The following is a 20,032-nucleotide window of genomic DNA, read 5'->3' as shown; positions in this document are numbered from 1 at the left end:
TCCCAATGACTGTGTTGCGAGGAAAGCGCCCTGCCAGTTATTTGGACTTACGGGGGTCGCGATGGCAAATAATAATGGAAAAGCCAAGATCAAACGTGAACGCAGCACAAGTAAAAGAAGAAGAAAAATAGAACAGAGGATCAGAAGTGGCATTCTGCTGCGGCCAGCACAGCGGGAATGTCAGCCAAAGCTCGGTTAGATTTCGGTTGAGCCTTGCGATGTCCACGGAGGCTAGCATTCGCTGAGCGGACAAGAGAGAAAGAGACCCTTGACCTGATTCCGGCCAGTACGGTGGCTCTTTTCTCTTGTCCGAAAGCATACAGGCAACTCTGTTGTAGAGCGCAGTTGGCCGCTTTCCCGAATCCTCCAGATGCACTCAAGACGACCGGCACAAATGACGCGTGCTCAATTTTAAAATAATTATTATTAATTTTCACGGATTCGCTCCTCATACTATAGACTAAAGTATAGTAATACTATAGTATTATCTACGCATGCATCTACGCAAGAGTCACCACCAGCCAATTAGGACATGTGTCAAAGTATTGAACGTTTTCGTTCCCTTCTTGTCAAAATACTACAGGGAATGATGGAAATAAGCTAAAAGACTACAACTATAAGGAAAAGAAGTTCAGAAATATATCACTCCAATTATGTGTAGAAGTGACACGAAAAAATAGATGTGAAGAATCAAGAAAACAGCATGCAAATCCAATAAGTGACAAAAACGTAGTGACAAGAAAAAGAGAGAAATAACAAGAGATCTATTTCGCACCTTCACGACGAACAGTGCCAAACAACTGCAAAGACAACACATTCTCCTTCTGAACACAAAGCTCAGGGTCTAACTTACGTATGTACAAAGCTTCCAACACGGCAAGATGTAACAAAGACCTACCACGCGACCTTATAGTTGTAGTCTTTTAGCTTATTTCCATCATTCCCTGTAGTATTTTGACAAGAAGGGAACGAAAACGTTCAATACTTTGACACATGTCCTAATTGGCTGGTGGTGACTCTTGCGTAGATGCATGCGTAGATAATACATTTTTTGTAATATTTTCTGCCTCCGTCCTACTTTCAAATACTATAGTAGTTAGTAGATCTACGCGCGAAAGTAGTACAATAATGTACATGAGTCATGACTGTGTAGCTGTTTGCTTCGACTTTTTTTGTGGAAAAAAAGAGAACAGTTTTGGCTTTGCGTTGTCGTTTCCTCCGTGAGCGGAAAAGATTTTGATTGAGTGATGGCAGCTACGAATAAGAGGAAGAAGCGCAGGGAGAGCTCTCGGAAAGGAGAGTTGGACAAGTTGGAGAAGCGGCTAAAGAACCTGAGACTTGGAACTTCAAGTGAACAGAGTACGGGTAGGAGCGCTAGAGGTAAACGATCCAAGTCGAGGAAAATGGGTGAGTGAAATTCAAGCTGTGCGTAACGTTTGTATTGCGCACAGAAGTCTACCCGCATCAATTTTGTCATCAGCCCGGGACAGAATAATTTGAGGCTGAGCTGATAGTGTTGCAGCTGGACATTTTTTGCACGCTGCAGTTTCAGAGAGTTGGGTACGCGTTTTTGAGCTCCAGTTTTTGAAACCTTTTGAACAGCCCAGCCGGCATTAGGCCGGACTGGAGGTAAGTAGGTAGGTTGTAGCAGTAGTAGTAGTAGTGGCAGTGTAGTTTAGGTAGCTAGGTTGTGCACAACGAGAATCTTTGCGCCATGGGTGAGCTCTCAAGCGTGGAGCAGGTGAAGCTACTTTGTAGCATTCCCGGAATCCATCACAACGTGGTCAGCCTTGTGGAAACTTTGAATGCTTTCGTCAGTGAGGCCAGAAACAACGAAGTACGCCTCCAGCGGAGAGTAGACAAGCTCGCCGGCCTGGTCTTGGATATAAGGCAAGAAATGAAGTTGTTGAAGGAGTCCGCAATTATGGCAGTCAAGCAACCATTTTCAAAAAGCGAGGGGGGCAAGGAGACCAAGAGTGCAGGTAGTAGCAGTACTACGAGTAAGAGTACCTGTACCAGTAGTCCTGGACAGTCAAAGCCACGCGCAAGTGACAGTGCAAAACTGCCAAACCAGCAGGTAAAACACGTGGGAACCCACACTGAACCCCGTACCCGTAGCGCCGCCACACCCTGGCACGCAACCAAGACAGTGCCCTCTGGGGACACAGAAATGGAGTATTCTGAGTTTGATGAAGGGGATACTGGACTCCTGCCTGTCAGTGTCAAGCCCGTTTTCGGTGCTACTGCTGCCAATGCTGGGCCTAACCAGGATACCCTACCGGCCGCTGCAGGTAGTGTTGAACCTGAATCTGGCAACACAGAGCGAGAGGAAGTGGATGCCATAAATGACGACAGCTGGCAGCTGGTCGCTGCAGCCCCACCAAGACGCCGGAGAGCAGTAGTGTTTGTTTGCAACCTAAGCAGCACCTGCACAATGGAGAGTCTCACGGAGTTTGTGCACCGCCGGTCTGTAGCAGCCACAGGGAACATCATAGATGTCCACTCATGCAATGTACACACGGCAGCTAGCGGCAAGGTATCCGCCAGGGTCACCATCTATGCAGCTTGCCTGGCCACTGTGACCTCTGCCAACTTCTGGCCTCGGCCTCTCTACTGCAGGACATGGAAATTCAATCCACCCAAGAAGAGCAGCGGCAACGACAAGGTCCTCAGAAGCAGTGACGGTGGCAGTGGCGACGGCAACGACAATGCCCACAGCAGCAGTGGCAGTGGCGACGACAGCAGCGGAAACGACTGTGGCAGCAGCGGCAGCAGCAGCCGCCGCAATAGCAGCAGCGACAGTTCTCCCAAACCCGGTGCCGAGTTCGGGCAATAGATGCTTTCCTCTGGTACAGTTCTGTTGACCTGATGTTCTTTCTAGCTTCATGGGTAGCTTAGGTGAGGTACCATCACCATCATGTTTACATGAGGGTCAAACACTGCACCGTTCTTTGTTGTGACATGACGTAAGTTATTGTAAGTGCTCGCAGACTCCATACGTTCCAGCAACACCTAGCATGGTTTCCCGTGAACGTTGTGGGTGAACAAATTCCTGTCCAACATATTTATACAGACATGCCAGCACACACCATGCACCATACACCATACACACACTTGCCCTGCCCTGTCGAGTCACTGCCACGTGGGCCCGGAGGGGCAGTGGAGAGAGAATGGGAGAACGCCGCCCCATGGCACCCGGGACACAAAAACAAGAGCTTGTCTATGTAGGGAGCAACACACGTACATACATACACCACACACACACACACACACACACACACACACACACACACACACACACACACACACACACACACACACACACACACACAAAATGAGAGTTCGGGTCATCTGCCACGAGACTGACGTACGGCCGTGGAGAGCTTCAGCAGCGGTGTCTATTCCTGCCCTGGACCGAACGGAAGCAGCGGTCGCAGGACACGGTATTCACCACAACACGGCTCCACTGCCGTTGGGGGCTGAGCCACACACTTGTGACGGGCAAGAACGCCATAGCTAAGAAAGCAACGGCCACAGCGATCACACTGGCATGCTCCACGCTGCTCCTGCACACACCCTCTCTCTCTCTCTCTCTCTCGCTCACACACACACACACACACACACACACACACACACACACACACACACACATACACACAACATACACACGCGTGCGCACATACTGCAAGAAAGAATCAGAGCATGAGTGTCAGATTCTTGCATAGGAAGTGTTTACACTTATACATGCACATGCAGGCACTCAACGACCAACTATGCACCATGCCGTAAGTTCGTCAAACATAAGATTGCAATACCAAAGAACAACATAAACAAGATCACTTATTTCGTTCTCTTCCAAGTGTGTCCTCCCCAGCCAGGCCGTCTCCTGCATTCCCCTAGGCGGAATGTAGCCTACGAAATGGTTTCTCTAGACTAGGAGAAGATGCTTGGTATTCGCCATCTCTCCTGAGAAATCAGCAAAAATTTCAAAACATACGACATTATTTCGTTCGCTAATCTCCGCTACTCGTCGTCTCACCTGGCTTCAGAAGATGTTACGAGAGATAGGAGAGTCTCCAGCAGGCAGCGCATCCATCTTTAGGAAGTGGAAAGAGCAAACGGCATGGTCCTTGGTTGAGGTAAATGCTGAACGTTTGATTTGTCCCAACCAAGATTTCAGCACTTGGTTCGTCACGATTTTCGCTTGCCAGCTAACGTCTCCGCACTCCAGCTTTCCCCTGTCGGTGTTACGTCCCAGTACACAATGGAGAGGACTACTAATAAACAGTTCACGGCACTAACAGCATTGAACACAGTACTTCTTTCACTTCGTGAATACAAAAAGACAACTGAAAATGACACAATTCTGCAGTGATCGACCTTCTCTCTCACGGAGCTAAGCAGAATGTGCGTCATCACCTGTAGTCGCCATGGAAACGGGATCGGGAAATCGGCGATATGGCAAGTTTCCCTTGCCGTACGCAAGCGAGAGATATACCATCGGAACCGATATCCAATTGTCTTTCATCTGAGCCCTACTTGAAAAAATCGATGCACTTCCCCTTTAACCTCTAAAAATTACACGTAACGTGAGATTTGCACCGCGTTTTGAAAAAAGGCAAAAAACGTGCAACTTAACCTCTCTAATACCGGTATCATCGGCGTTGCATTCTTCAACTCTATTGATATCGTACCACTGCGTGCATGTATACGTACATGTACTCATCAGACCTAAATGCACATGCACGAGCGCTTTAGTGCTCATGTGAGTTCCTGTAAGGGAATCTCCAAACGTGGACACAAATGTGCAATGTTTGTTTTTGAATTATTTTTTCTTCCACCTCGGACAATTTTTTTCTTTTCTACGTTGTGATTCAAATTTGCGATGGAACATTTGTGTGTCTGGCAGCAGTATGTGTATGCATGTGCGTATGAGTGTGTATGTTCATGCCTCTGTGCCTGCGTGCGTGCGTGTGTGTGTGTGTGTGTGTGTGTGTGTGTGTGTGTGTGTGTGTGTGTGTGTGTGTGTGTGTGTGTGTGTGTGTGTGTGTGTGTGTGTGTGTGTGTGTGTGTGTGTGTGTGTGTGTGTGTGTGTGTGTGTGTGTGTGTGTGTGTGTGTGCAGGCGCTTAGCCAGAATGGATACTTTGCAGTCAGGTATCCATACGTGGTTGGCCAGAACATGATTGTCGACATACACTGTACTACTATCATATCCAGGACAAGTCTACAGGCAGTACAGGCACTGACTTCATGCCTGGATTCTACTGAGTACTGTTCACTGAAGTGAAGAAGAGTTCGCAGGATCCACATGTAATGTACTTGGTCCGACTTATTAAAATGTGCGTTTCGCTTCGAACGTCAACCAAACAAATTCAAATATTCTCAGGACGGAATTAATTATCCAGCTACCCAACACTGTCCTTCAGTTGTCGATTTGTGATGTTGAAGAAGAAATGCCTCCAACTCCAAAGGAGGCAGCGCCTCAGGATCCTAGTCGACTCGAGCATTTTGCGTCCAAATTTTGTCGTTAGAAGACTCCTGTTGCTTCTCGCGCAACACAGAGAAGGCCTGGTGCTGAAATCAACACCCCACTGCGATGGGGAATTGTCACGGAGTATCAGAAACTCCTGGGCGATCATTCTCGAGTGCCTCCTGGCGGATTGAAATCGCTGCAGTCACTGTTTTCTTGGCAGAATTTCAGCAAACGCGTCATCTAGAAACTCGTGCAGAAAGCACCAGCATCGCTCCATCCAGTGTGCTGATCTCTCTCGCAGTCGTTCACGATGTGGCGGCCGACGAATCAAGATCACAGAAGAGATCGAGAAGTGGATCGAAATGAATAATCGCCCTTGAGGTCGACTTTCAAGCGACAACCTGCAAGGAAAACTGAAGCGCATTATAGATATATCCTGCGGATACGGTGCGTGAATGGTGCGGAGTCTTCGGAGCCGCGATCGCGATGCGTCACGAGATCGCGAGTCTCTGGGGCCAGTGGATTCGTGAAACAGGCAGGGAAGAGCACACAATGTGGTCTTACTGCATGACAGTCATGTCGCGTCGACGCAGATACAGTGCTGCCAAACCGTCCGATTTTTAAGACTGTCCGATTTTTGAAGGGTCTTCCGAAAACCGATCCGAAAAGGGAAACATACGAAAAGCAGCCAAAATGTCGGAGATCATTACTTTCCTATGCAGAAGTCCTGTACTTTCACCGTTCAGCGCAACTGAAGGCACAAATCACTACACTGTACATTTGCTTCTAAAAAGGCTAGCGCTTGGCTGTGGAAGTTCAAAGTAACATGCCTGGATCAGGCTGGATGGCATGTACACTGACAGTCTGTACAGAGTCAGTGTGCGACCACACTCATCATTACAAAATTCATGACAATTCTGGGGTTACCATGGCAACGAAGCGAATTTTCATGGTATTTTAGGCGATATTTTGAATTCTCTGTAAAAAAATTACCGAGGAGAAAAAATTCACACCATGCGGCCAGCCTCGGCGGTGAAGGGTGTCCGATTTTGGGCGAAAATTATTTGGCAGCACTGCAGATATATCAGACTCATTACGTGCGCGGCACACGGTGATGAGAAGTGATCTTTTTATGCGTGGTGATGGTGACCGGTGGTGAACTTATTCGCCTCATTTGAAGGAAAAAAAAGGCAAAAACACCTACAGCCACCATTCTAGCAGTCGTACTGCACGAGGAGGAGGCGAAGTCGAACGTCTAAGGGCGCGTTTGGTTGGTACGAACTAGAACAGGATTCACCAGAACAGCGCGTTTGGTTGGGACTGCACCTGTTCTGGGTCGGCCAGAACATGTTCTGCTTGCTCCGGCCTCGAGGCCGGAGCAGACCGAGCAGTTTCCCTTTTTCACTGTGAAACCTGGCGGGAACATCGATTTTGGTCCCAAATGATCACGTGCATACGATTTTGAGTTGGATTCGTTGTACCGTACAAAGTGACCATGGTGACCCATACACATTATGAAGAATGCACATGCGCGCATCAAGTTTGGCACATTTTTTCACAAAAATGTGCTCTGTTTCTGGAGTACCATTTGGTTGGCATGAGGCTGCTCCATGTGCACCAGCTGTTCGATCCTGTTCTAGATCGTACCAACCAAACGCCCCTAAATCGTGCCTATGGAGTGAAAAAATTAAGGAAGCGCAGTGTGGCTTGGAGGAGATGAAAAAACTGTCGACGTTTTGCAGGTTGACGCACTTGCAGATGCGCCCTGAGACACCAGCAGAGATGAAAACTAGAAGGCCAGGCCAAGAAACGACACAGTAGTGATCCATCTACTGTCTCTTGGTTGATTTTTTAGTACTGGTGCTCCTTTCTACATATTATTATTATTATTATACGCATTCCCGCGTTGAAGTGTAGCAGCAGTATGCTGCGTCCACAGCTTCGCTTATGCAGAATGGCTTGGGTGAGAGGAGAGGGGAGAGAAAGCAACAAGGCAACCAACATTTATGAAATTGGTCACAATAACATGAAGAGAACCAACCTACATACATGTACGCATGATTGCACAAGAATGGAGACGACCAAATATAATGGCTATAATCATTGTGCCACAAAACCGGTACACAGGAGATCTGACGACAATGTAACGAAACATAAAACTCAGTTACTCAATACAGGTTCCACTAAATTACAAGAGAACAACGCTACAACGTTAGAATTGCCGCTAAATTATCGCAAGTGTAGAGAACGAGTTTCTACATATGCTTGAGTTTTGAAGCGAAGCGCACATTTTAATAAGTCGGACCAAGTAGCCTTGTAGGACATCTATAGTCTATTTGTGAAGCTCGAGGATAGGCTTGTACTTCTTTGAACCGCTGTTCGCGTTAGCTGTATGAACCACATAATTGCAACAGTGCTGCACAGCACCGGTGCAGTGCGGATTCACATCCACATTTTGCACTAGCCAAACCGGAGTCGAAATCGAAGTCGGAAAGTCACAGTCCTTTTGTTTCGAAAGCTTTCAGTTTGTTTCCATTTTCTTTTTATTCTTCGCCACCAATTTCCAAGTTCTGTCAGTGTGTTAGGTTCATGTGTGAAGCGATTTCACCAAGCGAAGATTGGAGATTTGTTTTCAGCGACTTCTTCCAAGCGTCATGATGGCGGTTGTTCAGACAACTCTTCAAGCGGTGACTCTGTGTCGGTGCCCGATTCTGTCGACTCTGGCGACAAATTCGCTTCAGGGCAGACCGAAAGTGTGGACCCTCCGAGAATCTCTGACTCTCAATATTAGTCGGGAACGTTGGAAGAGTTGTCGTCACCCGAGGATGGTCCCGGTTGTCTTGTAGAAGGTGATTCTTTGGAACCTGCAGCGCGACATGAAGCCGGTACTCATCTTCAGCATCTGGTTGACGATGCCGGCGTTTTGTGAACGTTGGATGACCTGGAAAAAGGGAGAAGTGCAAAGACAGTGGCTGGTGCGCAGGACTCGTGGCCGAAGTTGCCAGTTTCCGTTAAGTTCAAAGGAGACGTTTGAGCTACTGCAGCACCATTTCCGACCACCTAGGAGGTTTACCAGTCCATGCATACGGGTATGGCTTCTTGGCGATGAAAGCACGTGGCCAGCACATAAGGCTGGCTCAGTTGCTACTGGCTGGAAACCTACGCCTGGCTGACCATTTCCAAGTGTGTAAGTGATGGGTTTTGTTTCACATGCACATAGTTTGGAGGGGAGAGCGACAAGTTTGGCCATCAACTAGGTCTGCTATTTTCTAGGCGCAAGCAACTAAACCACGGAGCATTCTCCAAATTATTGTGTGAACACCACGGCTCACACCAGTCTGAACCAGTATCATGTATTTGTTGCAAATGTTACACGTGTTATCAAATCTGACACATTTCGGTAAATATCGCTCATTTGCTGACCTTTGACTGCCGCTTACAACCCCAAAGTGTCCCAATAGGTACCTTAATATATTGATTTTCTGAGTCCGGACACCTCTAGCATGGAATTAAAACAGTCTAAAGTGCAAACGTTCGGAAATTTTATTTAGGCATGAGCTACCTTAAGCGCACGAAAACCTACCAACTCATGAATCTTTAAAACGTCTTCGCTGTTTCATTCTGTGATATTGGTATCCAGCAGGAAAAAAATCAGAAATGCCGATGGACCAGGGCCGGAATGGATCGGATTTGGCAGCTCTGCGTAGCCAGTTAACGGCAGCGTGTGAACGGTTCAGTGAGCTCAAGAAGGAGCTTGAACAACTCCAGGCCCGTTATAGGCCATGGCTTGAGAGCATTGGCCAGCCGGTGATCTCTCAGCCTGCGCCCAACACCAACGAGGAAGTGAAAAGGACTCAGAACCACTCAAGCGAAACTGGACAGAAAAAGGTGATCAGAATCATAAACTTGCATAGTCTCTGTAGTGCGAAACACAACATCTCTCCTCTAGGTAACGTCATCATCCTGTATCGCTCACATACCAGCTAGATGAGACTAGCAGAGAAAGGCAATTTTTCGCAGCAAACGAGATTAAGACCACTTCTTATGGTACCATGTGAAGTGCACGTGGCTGAATTGAAGTTTAGTACAGTGGTATTAGGGTTCTGTTCAGTGGCACTGGATTTTTGATTCAAAGCCAAGTAGACCGACGTAGATACTATGGTCTAGACTCTAGTATTGATTCACCGGTTTCAACTCTGATCCATGCTTTATTCAGGCCTAGAAATGCGACCTCGTTCTCCAGGACGATGGCAATGCTCTTTCAATCTTTATTCGTTCTCTCACAGACTGACCCTCCAAGCAAGGGTAGCACCTTTCGTGCACTGCACCACTATCATGCCAGTGAGTACTACTGTATTGCAGACTATATCATAGACTAGTAATGGTATAGGGTATCGCTGGCCATAAGTGAGGGTGCCTGGTTCGAGTCCTAGTGGTCAGACAGATGGCAGTCAATTTGTTCTTCAGACTTTTCCTGTTTTCAACTCCCTCAAAACGTATGAATAATGGAGTACTGTGTTGAGTCAATGTCATAATATTTCAAGACTCCCCGAGCCCTACTGGCTCTAGATAGACAACAGTCAGGCCAGCAGAGAGCCATGAACAAATGAGTGTTGTGTCGCCCGGCAAATTGTAGATCTACTGAGCAGCAACATGTGCATACATGTATGTGGACCACTGCAAATGCGAGGCCACTAGAATTCACGGGCTGATTGTCTTAGTGGGTGGTAAAGAAAACTTCATATTGCAAGCTCGTCACCACCATCATCAACGAGGGCTCAGAAATTCCATAACCAGTCCGTAAATTTTAGCGAAGATGTAATTGTAATGAACAAGAGGAGAGAAACGAAAAGAGGAAGTGGGAAGTGTGATACTACAAGTAAAGGAGATGCTAAAGAAACCAAACAGAAACAGATAGTTTATCACTTACGTGATAATGGTTACCAATCTGGTGATGCCGTTTATCCGTTCGTTTCATTGGTTTTATCTGCTTCTAATTGTATTCCACTTGAAGAGATTTCCCGAAAAGTGGTTCTGGATTTTCTGAGTCCTCATTGGTAATGTTGGTGAAGAGTTTGAAATTTGTAGTTTCTCGTTCCCTATCAAGTTTCCTGTCTCCGATAAGGTTGTTTACATTGGGTGGTCGTTGAACTCAGAGATGTAACAACTAATCGATTATCCGTGCTGCCTTTCACTGCCCCAGGAATACTTCGGCACGAGTCGAATAGGAAACTTAGAAATCACCAGACGTGAACACTAGGATGCCCATGAATGTGGTTAGACATGGTCGAATGGTGACACTGGTTCACCCTAGCACTGTTGCCGGCATCACGTTGATTACCATAACTCCATACATGTTTTAAGGGAACAGTGCCTTTGCAATGACAGACTTGAGCCACGATATATTGTTATTACAAAGATGCCTTGAATGTCTGATATTTCTAAGGTTTATGAGACTTTCGGGAGCTTTCTTCTATTCTTCTCAATCCACTATGCAGAGGAAAGTGACGAGATATCCTTATCACCTGGCGATGCTGTCCGAATTGTTAATGCGACGGACGATGGCGGGTGTACGGGAATCTCGCCAAATGGAGACTGTGGAATGTTCCCAGTTAGCTGTGTAGAGTTCTCAATTGGTGAGTTTTTCCTTCAGGCTAGATTTGGGCAACATGATGAATCTAAAACTTTCCCGATCTATTTTATGAGACATTCAGAAGTGCAGCCTGTTCATCACAATTTAGTCCAATCTACTCCGTACAAAGAGTGCTCCCACACGAAGGAGGATGCACTCCCATTAATCAGAGTTTCATGGATTCAGTACTTTCATCTGCGGCCGAGACCTGAACTTCATTTCCTACTTGACGTTTTCTTCTTCTTTTTCTCAGATGCTTTTAAGGATACTTCCACAAGCGGTACCAAAACTGTCAAGGCGCTGCTCTATGACTACACTGCAGGTGATGCCGACGAACTGTCCTTCGATGATGGTGACATCATCACGAATGTTGAAGACGTTGATGATGGCTGGGCAGCTGGTGACTGCAATGGAAAACATGGCCTTTTTCCTACCAATTTCGTTGAGCGTATTTGAATATCTGGATGACCACATAGCAATTCCATTGACTATCGGGTTTCTTTACGGATATCAAATTTAACCCGATTTGCCTTACGAGGAACATCAATCTCACTTGCCGCATTTCAAACTATCGGTGGTGAGGTACCACCGGGACCATTGTGTGTTACTCTAAGACTGGTATGGATCATCCACTGGAATAAAATTTCAGGCAACATCATCACTTTCTAGAATTACCACGCGTCCACACGAGCGCCATGCTTGTTCGACGCTTGTTCCCTAGCCAGGCCCTGGCGGATAATGCTAGCATTATATCTACAAGTAGCATATTTAGCACTTTCTGGAAACTACATATAGCATTGTGCTAGCATGATCTGGCAAGGTTTGCAGAAAACTAGCAAATTCTTACATGATATGGGATTTTCGCCGGGGCCTATCCCTGGGTGTGCGAAGCCACACATGTGCCCACCCCTCGATTCCTTCACCTCATAGTCGTATTACCGCCAGGGCATGTGCATTTGGAATGTCCCACTGGTATCCGCTTGAAGCTGTCTCTTTCCTCTGGTTGGTAGTCTTGGGTGAGATCAGCAGCAGTTTTGTCTGGTGATTGCTCATGGGCATGGTGCCAATGGCAACAGCCGATAAGCGAGGAGCTACACATGTACGTAACATGTTGTTGTTGGACAGCATGTTACAAGGCGCAGGACCGCTGTGTTCGGAAAAAAGTGACCTTTCTACAACCATCCACGGTCTTTGTTTCCGAACACAGTGGTCCTCCGCCTTGGAACATGCTGCCAACCAACAGCATGTTTGTAACAAAACTATGGTCGGCGGTATCCAATATGAGCCAGCGCACGCGAAAAGGGGGCTAACGTACTTGCACTTGAAGCTGTCAAAAAGCACTTCAAAGATTCTGGTCAGGAAATTGCTGAACAGGGCGTAGAATCGCAAGTAACATAGTTGACACTGACGACGCAGACTAACTCCACTACCTCAACTCCAGGGTGAACTCCGATGTTGTAACAGCGAACTACCTGCATGTAGAGCCTCAAAGCGACTCTGATGAGGCTGGAGTTATCGCTGATGAAGAAAATCTAACAGTGGAAGACGAAGCAATAGTGGAGAACGTCCCTGCTGCTGCTGCTCCTCCTGCACCTGAATTTGCTCAGCTCCAGAATTGTGGATGCAGCAAGAACTGCCTCCGTAAGTTTGACAGAGTAACTCTTGAGCAGTCAACACTAAACATGAGGGAAATGGAGAAAAGTGAGAGCGATACCGTGCTATTGGGAATTTTGGAGTCCTGCCGCCACAATACCAGTCAGAACGCGCATGGGGGAAAGCGTCGCCGCGAGTCCTTCGCCTACAGCTTCCAGGGTGTCGAGGTGTGTGTTGGTGCGTTTCGCTACGCGTACGACATCGGCAAGAAGCATTTGTATGGTCTGCAGCAGCACCTGGAGAAACACGGACTGGTGCGGACTGGTGCCCAGGGACCATGGCAATACAGGCAGGCGACCACATAATGCGCTCCTGTACGCTAACGTGAAGAGATGCGTTCAGTTCATCACCAACCATGCAGAAGTCAACGGCATTCCGCATCCAGCCCCGCTGCGTGGACGTGATGATGCTCCTCCAGTGTTCTTGCCTGCTACCCAAACATACAAGAGCGTACATGCCTTGTACAAGGAATCTTGCGCGGCAGCCCAAGTTGAGATCATCGCTGAATCATCGTTCCGCTCCATTTGGGTCGACAATTACCTGGTACGAGTGGGACCGCTTCCTGCCCGACTTCTTCCGGCCAATCCCAGCCGTGAGCCAGATGCACCACTTCACCTTCGCTGCTGCCACACCAGGAATGGTTGAAGTGCATTGGCGGAAACATTGACTCTGTTGACATCCTGAAGACCACCGTGCAGGCAGTGCAAGATGCAGGCTTACCACCGGTCATTGCACATGGAGGTATGAGCAGAGCTCGTCGCCAGTACTTGCACAAAGAAATCCGTCCGTTTGTGCAAGAGCAGTTCAGGGATGACCTATGCCCACCAGTCAGTGACTAGATAATTAGAGAGCCGTAACTGTACAGTTCTAATCGTGTGCTCTTCTGTAACTGTATAATATTCACACCATGTTGCCGATGAACACAATCGCGGAAATTGGCTGCTTACGGGCCACGACTGTGCATGTGTGTGGTCTTAGTCGAAAATGCTGATTATGCCTCTTCTGTGTTGGTCCAAACTAGGCATTAAAGTGCACTCTGTACATCATGAATATTCTTCAAATGCTATGTATATGACATGTGACACGTGTATGGATTTGCTCTGATATTATGAGCATTATCATTATTACCAGTTATGAGCATGAAGCGCTCTCTTGAGCCAGAGTACTTCTCTCTTATCGGTTACCGAGTGCTGAAATACCAAGTAAGATGTTGCGACTCCGACGGTAATATAATTGTGAAGACAAGGTATTCGGAAATACAATGTCATGTAGGATGAATGGAACCCAAACCAGTGACTGCATAATCAGCATACCGTAATTCCGCGCATATAAGCCCGTGATAAGCCCACGGGCTTATATCCGCATATAAGCCCACCTCCGTTTATAAGCCCATGGGCTTATAAACAGACACAAATGCAACTCGCGTGTCAACAAGACTTTTTCACAATGTGGACTCTTCCTACCATGGACGGTACAGCAGGTCAGTGCAGTTTACCAGTAGAGTATGGTAGACACACTGTGAGCACGGACTTGTACTTTTTCGTGAACCTTCAAAATTCGAATATTGGCCCATGGGCTAAAAAACGAACATGTTTTACTGGATATTTTATCTCCAAACTGCATTATTTCACATATAAGCCCATGGGCGTATATGCGCGGAACTACGGTAAATAATTAGTGCAGTGAAACCTGTCTCATGCCACCGCTCAAGGGACCTACAAAGAGCGCGGTCTCTGTTACCAGGTGGTCTCCTTATCCAGGGTCATTTGACTGGAAATAGCATCCCTTGATCCTGGTTTCAGTGGTATTCTTGGATAGGTGGTCGCCTTGACAGGTTTTACTGACTTGACTGAGTACGAGGTCAATAATTTTTTTTATGAAAGTGCACATGCCTACATATAGAATGGAAGAGAAAAACAACAACAACATCAAGAGAACATAGGGGACTACAATGGGCGTGTAGGTGCTATTGAGCTGTGCCGGTGAGGTGAAGTGCGCTCCCCCGACCAATGGTCTCAGGATCAAGGCGCACATCACGCACCATGGGGAAAGGGAGAGAAGAAAGACCGTGTGTGAAGAGTGAGAACCTGAGAGCCAGACAATGATGGAGAGAGAGAGAGAGAGAGAGAGAGAGAGAGAGAGAGAGAGAGAGAGAGAGAGAGAGAGAGAGAGAGAGAGAGAGAGAGAGAGAGGAAGAGAGAGGGGGGGGGGGCGGGTGAGTGAGGGTGAGTGAGTGAGTACCAGATTGGTTCAGGAAACTATGGCAATGGACCAACAGCTGCGTTGCTTTCAGTGGGGGGGGGGCAAAACGGAGAAGTTAGATCGGAGCTGCTGCCACGCAGAGTAGTGTGCAGGCACTGGATCAGCGAGAAAGGGGCCACGAAAAGCAGGAAAAAGGAAAGAAGAGAAGAAATAAACATTTTACGCAAAACATTCTGCACTGAGGTGATTCGAGAGGTCTAGGGAGCAAGGTACAGTTCAGTGGGGTGAAGACAAGGTGATCGTTGTGGGACTGGATTGTAGGAAATAAAAGCCGAGTAAAAGACCGAGGCGAAGGCGAGGTTTTCTATTTCCTATACTGACCAAGTACGAGGTCAATATTAGATTTATCACGACAAACAGTCCTTATTTCAATTATTTCCAGAACGTTTACCTTATGATTGCACAACCGTTGCACCATCACCTACTCATACGACCATATATGGGATACTCCATGCTGCTCGCGAAAACGTACAGTGACCATGCACTAGGCCCCGTTCAACTGCGCAACCCATAACTAACCCCTTGGAAACAACGTTCTTGGGCGCGCGACTCTACTGTAAGCAGTCAATATAGCCCCAAGGAGTGAAATATGCAGGAATATTTGACTGCTTAGGTATAGCGATAGTCAATGGGAATCAATACTAAGAGAGTGATAATCCTCTTTAGTCTCCACATTGTCCTAACTACCACGGTTCATTATAATAATTATTATGGAAAATATGGGAAACGGTGGTGCACAATTACTGCATTAGAGTCCACCAACCAAACCAGATTTTGAATAGTCAGACGTGCACAAGTTAGTACTTACTGCTGTTTACCTACATGTACATGCTGTTGTGGTTTGTTTCGCCTTGTTTGCGTTTTCTTGCGCTTTTCTTTCTAGAACTTTGAGTTGAAGTTGTGTGGGAAACTTGTGAAAAAATATTCATTGCATGTGTTTATTTTGCCAGTAAAAAAGACTTTTCGAGGACAAGTTAGCACTTAGCACCAGACTGCCAAGGAGTATTGAGAATGGACCTACTAATGGTACGAAAGGCCAAATCGAAACTAGGCTTCTGCTAATTTGTTTCTCTCCAACCCAGTCAATACGTGCCAACCTTTGCAAAACTGAGATCGGGAGATCGATAATTATACCTAGGTTTAAAAATTGAGCTCGGATGGTGAGCCAATTAATTATGGTGAAAAGGAGAGGAAAAATGTTACGAGTTATGACTAACTGCCTCCCAAGTTAGTTGGGTCGTCTGTTGCTTTGCGTTGTCGAGTTGTAGTAAGGCCGGTATGTCCAATAGTCTTACTAGTTTCGTCATCATCCAGTAACTTCCGGCATTCTTGTTGCCGTGGCCCGTGGGGCGTAAGCTCGTGCTCTTCTTCGTTGCGCTTTCCTTCCACTTTTGGACCTTTCCGAATCTGAGCCTTCCAAGTTGAAAAGTTGGTGGTTTGCGCCTTGGAGAAGTGTTGGAGCTAGGTATCAGGTCGCCGAATGTCTCAGTACTCCTTGTCAGTTTTGTGCCTTTTTGTCGCACTCGCTGACTACATAAGCTCTGGTTACGTTGGTGGACAGTTAATCATAACTCCTAACATTGTTCCCTTCTCCTTTTCTTTTTCACCATAGGTATAAAAATGTGTACAAAATGGAGCTGTGAGCTGAGGCAAGCGACAAAATTAATACACTTTTGGGTGCCTATTACCACCCTCGATACTGATTAGTGGGACGGTCCCGGCCAAATCGGGATGGTTCATTGGTTGGCAGGTATGCAGCCTGCTAGTCCTCTTCTAATACTAACTAGCAGGAGCACCTGTAATGCTGTATCAGTGTATGTCCTTACACTATACTGATTTTGAACTGGCCTGCATCACAATGCATGCTAGCATGCTGGGGATTTTGGCACATTCAGAGAAGGCACGGAATCGCCATGCGCCCACGTCAAACGCCATGAACACACTCAACGCACATAGCACCTTGTTTGGCCATTTTTCACTTGCCGAACTTTGGCACCGCGTCATAATCGGAAAATCATTCTACAAAATTATCTGCAGACTGCCAGACGCACACACAAATCGTGCAGGCTTCGTGGCCACACGCACTCCTCATGTGACGGCAAAGGTTTGAAATGAGCTTGGCGTTTCATTTGGCTCTTTTCTTGCATAGACCGCCGGCCCGAGAAATTCCGAGATTTGGAAATCGTCCAGTGAGAAACTAATTACTTACGCTCCTTTTTTATGTGGGAGCGCCCTCCTTTCATTCTGTGTTATTGGGAAAGGCCTTCAATTCAGTGACCAGGTGTCCGGTATCAGGTTTGTGATGAAGACCGCATCGTGCTTGCTCGTTTGAACCATCCAACTGTGCCGACAATGTGGTTCATGATAGATTTGTGAGCCATTGCTCGAAACGAGTATTTTGTTGTGTATACATGTAGCCACTGAAAAACACAATCGTTATGGCTGAAAATGACCCGCCAAGTGCGGAAACAGTGGACGATCTAGCGTCCCTAATGCATCTTGACGAGGCGTCGATGCTCGAAAACCTACGTACGAGATACGTTGAAGATCGGATTTACGTAAGTCATTCTGCTGCGCGCCATTCTGCTACGTTTCATTCTGCTGCAAAGCATGCATGTCCTGTCCTGGACCAGCTCTGTGATCGGCCGAATGTATAGCGGAGAACGCTGGTCGGCTAAGACCAATATACTTTGTGAAGTAGTATATCTGCGGAGAACGCAGGGTTGGCTTCTCAAGCACAGCGATTGGCTTGAACTGAAGCCATAGCGTGAGAAACACGACATGTAGTGATCTACATGAACATCCTTTGCGGATTTCCAAAGCATCCTGTGATGTGACATGTTCATAAAGACATAAACACACACACACACACACACACACACACACACGCACACACACGCACACACATACACATACACGAACACACACACACACACACACACACGGTAGAACGAGATTATTGCTGAGACTCCTAGTTGAAACTCAGAGTTTCACATTATTTCACGAAGTGTGATCACTCTTCACTAAGCCCTCTTTAAACAGATAAAGGATTCTATATGCTGTCTATTACATGCTCAATCTGCGGACAGAACGTTTTTCGTCCTTTGTGGACTCATCAGTGCAGCACAGAGAAAATGAGGCCGAACCTCAGCAGCATGTATATCCGTGTCTAACTGTGCTGCTTTGACCGAGACTGTCCTACTTTGGACAACACACGCATACATTTTATAATTTGATACGATAATTATTGATCTGGTATACATTCTGTATGGGTACCCCTTTGTCATTGTAGCCCCAGGCGGTTACATGTGGAGCAGGACTGATAGATGCATGTGGACATCTTTCCCATCTTGGATTTGTCTGATCCAGACAGTACTGCCGGGTGCCGAAGACCTGGGGAGGGGAGGGGGGAGGGGTACAGTCTTGCATGTACATTTATGCAGAGTTTAACGTCTGAGTGTACATTATAGCTTCCGTTCTTGTCTGCAAAATGTCCAGCCTACACCGTTCTTGAAAATTGGTGAAATTCTAGCCTGGCCGTTCTTCGGCGTCCGACAGTACTGTACCGGTCTTCACACAAAGTGTGGGACAGTAGGAAATTCTTGCAGTTCACATGTCATGATGGCCACCAAGAATTCAGTGTCTTTGTTTTGATCCTACAGTTTCACAGGGGTATTCGCATGACTTATCGTATCCCCGAGGCTATGCCGTCGCTGATCTGGGTTGTGTCATGGGTTAGGATTCTACCCCTCGGTTTCATAGCTTGTTATGCTTACTACATCAATGTATGGGTGTAAAGTGCAAAGCTGGCGCCCTACGGCCCTCGACTAGTTCCGATTATATCATTGTATTTTTGTACATCCAGCCGCATTCGTGCCACTTCCAGGGCGTCAAGAGCGTGCTAGTTGAGGGCGCCATATATGCACTCTGGGTCGGATTTGACCGAGCGCAACTGTTGTGTGTGTGTGTGTGTGTGTGTGTGTGTGTGTGTGTGTGTGTGTGTGTATGATCATTGTGTTTTGAATGCTGTGTGCTCTGCTCTTCAGACATATGTGGGTGATATCCTGGTGGCTGTCAACCCGTTCAAGAAACTCGACCTGTATGGCAGTGAGGTGAGTTAGGAATGACGTAATACATTACCTGTTAGATGCAGAATGACGTCATACATTACCTGTTAGTTACAGAACGATGTCATGTATTACCTGTTACTAGGCTGTTAATCAAACAATGACGTCATCCATTACCTGTTAATTACAGTCTCTACCCCAAGAAAAGGCAGTTGTGATCATGGACCAGCAGCTGTCACGGGCCTCGCTTTCACCATACCCTACCCACTGGCACATACACTCGTAACTCATGATGCACACATGTACTCGTAACCAGTGATCGCTCAAATGGGCCCATCACTTTAAGCTTGACTCATTATCAATTCCAAGGAGCAGCCCTGGGTCTTCAAACTTCCATTCTATCTGAATGTTGAAGCCACCTTTCTAAGATTTACGCTTCTTGAAGTACAACAAAATTGAAGCCCGCACCGTGAAGCTGTATGATGTAGCAACGGCAGTCAGCTCCACCCAGCTGGTCTCTTGAAAGTAGATCACAGGCGTCACAAACACTAGGTCTTCTAAATTATTCCAGAGCTTTTCTTATCAGTGATCTTCTTAGTCGTGTTCCACAGTACCCGTGCTGTGTGTCACGGGCGGCCGAACCAGTCCACTTGGTCCGTCCATGGCCCGACCAGCTTTATGGTCACCAACTTGTGTTGACTGGCGAGGAAGTAAGGTACCCACCGTATCACGTACAAAGTTTGAACGGCTACAAGGAGTGCTTTCGATTGTGCCCGAGAATCGATTTTGAATCCAGTCATGAATCGCCCCTGGCTATTTGCATCACCCCATGTGAATAAGGTGAATGGATTCCGAACCGATTCCAAGGCTCATAACATGAAAACAAACAAAAAAGATTCCGTTCACGAATCGATTCATGGCCGTAATCGAACGCACCCAGTGTG

At 46.9% G+C, this 20,032-nt stretch overlaps 2 protein-coding genes across 3 annotated transcripts in view; both read left to right on the top strand.

Moving 5' to 3' along the window:
• Window positions 1-1,162: 1,162 nt before the first annotated feature.
• On the top strand, window positions 1,163-11,764 carry LOC135819327 (SH3 domain-containing protein 19-like). Of its 2 annotated transcripts, none has more exons than XM_065332516.1 (5): window positions 1,163-1,407; window positions 9,118-9,362; window positions 9,761-9,815; window positions 10,973-11,110; window positions 11,360-11,764. In XM_065332516.1, the coding sequence occupies exons 1-5, from the start codon at window positions 1,248-1,250 to the stop codon at window positions 11,560-11,562; spliced, it is 801 nt and encodes a 266-aa protein (XP_065188588.1). In that variant the 5' UTR covers window positions 1,163-1,247; the 3' UTR covers window positions 11,563-11,764. The 2 variants fall into 2 exon arrangements, with proteins under 2 accessions (XP_065188588.1, XP_065188587.1); XM_065332515.1 differs by having other exon boundaries at window positions 9,115-9,362.
• A 5,415-nt stretch (window positions 11,765-17,179) lies between these two features.
• Window positions 17,180-20,032, top strand: part of LOC135819321 (uncharacterized) — a 37,327-nt gene continuing 34,474 nt past the window's right edge. Inside the window, exons 1-2 of the mRNA XM_065332507.1 lie at window positions 17,180-17,579; window positions 19,068-19,133. Coding sequence (XP_065188579.1) covers window positions 17,460-17,579; window positions 19,068-19,133 — 186 coding nt within the window. The 5' untranslated portion in view covers window positions 17,180-17,459. The remainder of the gene's footprint in view (window positions 17,580-19,067; window positions 19,134-20,032) is intronic.

Source organism: Sycon ciliatum, chromosome 6 (assembly GCF_964019385.1).
Source record: "Sycon ciliatum chromosome 6, ocSycCili1.1, whole genome shotgun sequence".
Lineage (NCBI taxonomy): Eukaryota > Metazoa > Porifera > Calcarea > Leucosolenida > Sycettidae > Sycon > Sycon ciliatum.
Note: the sequence above shows the minus strand (reverse complement) of the source record. Positions and strands in the feature narration are given on the sequence as shown.

What these genes read in the sequence shown, in the direction of transcription:
- LOC135819327 (XM_065332515.1), top strand. Translation starts at nt 1,248, where the DNA reads ATGGCAGCTACGAATAAGAGGAAGAAGCGCAGGGAGAGCTCTCGGAAA. An exon ending in ACTGCACCACTATCATGCCA is followed by an intron (nt 9,816 to 10,972) that starts GTGAGTACTACT and finishes TCCACTATGCAG; the next exon opens with AGGAAAGTGACGAGATATCC. An exon ending in CTGTGTAGAGTTCTCAATTG is followed by an intron (nt 11,111 to 11,359) that starts GTGAGTTTTTCC and finishes TCTTTTTCTCAG; the next exon opens with ATGCTTTTAAGGATACTTCC.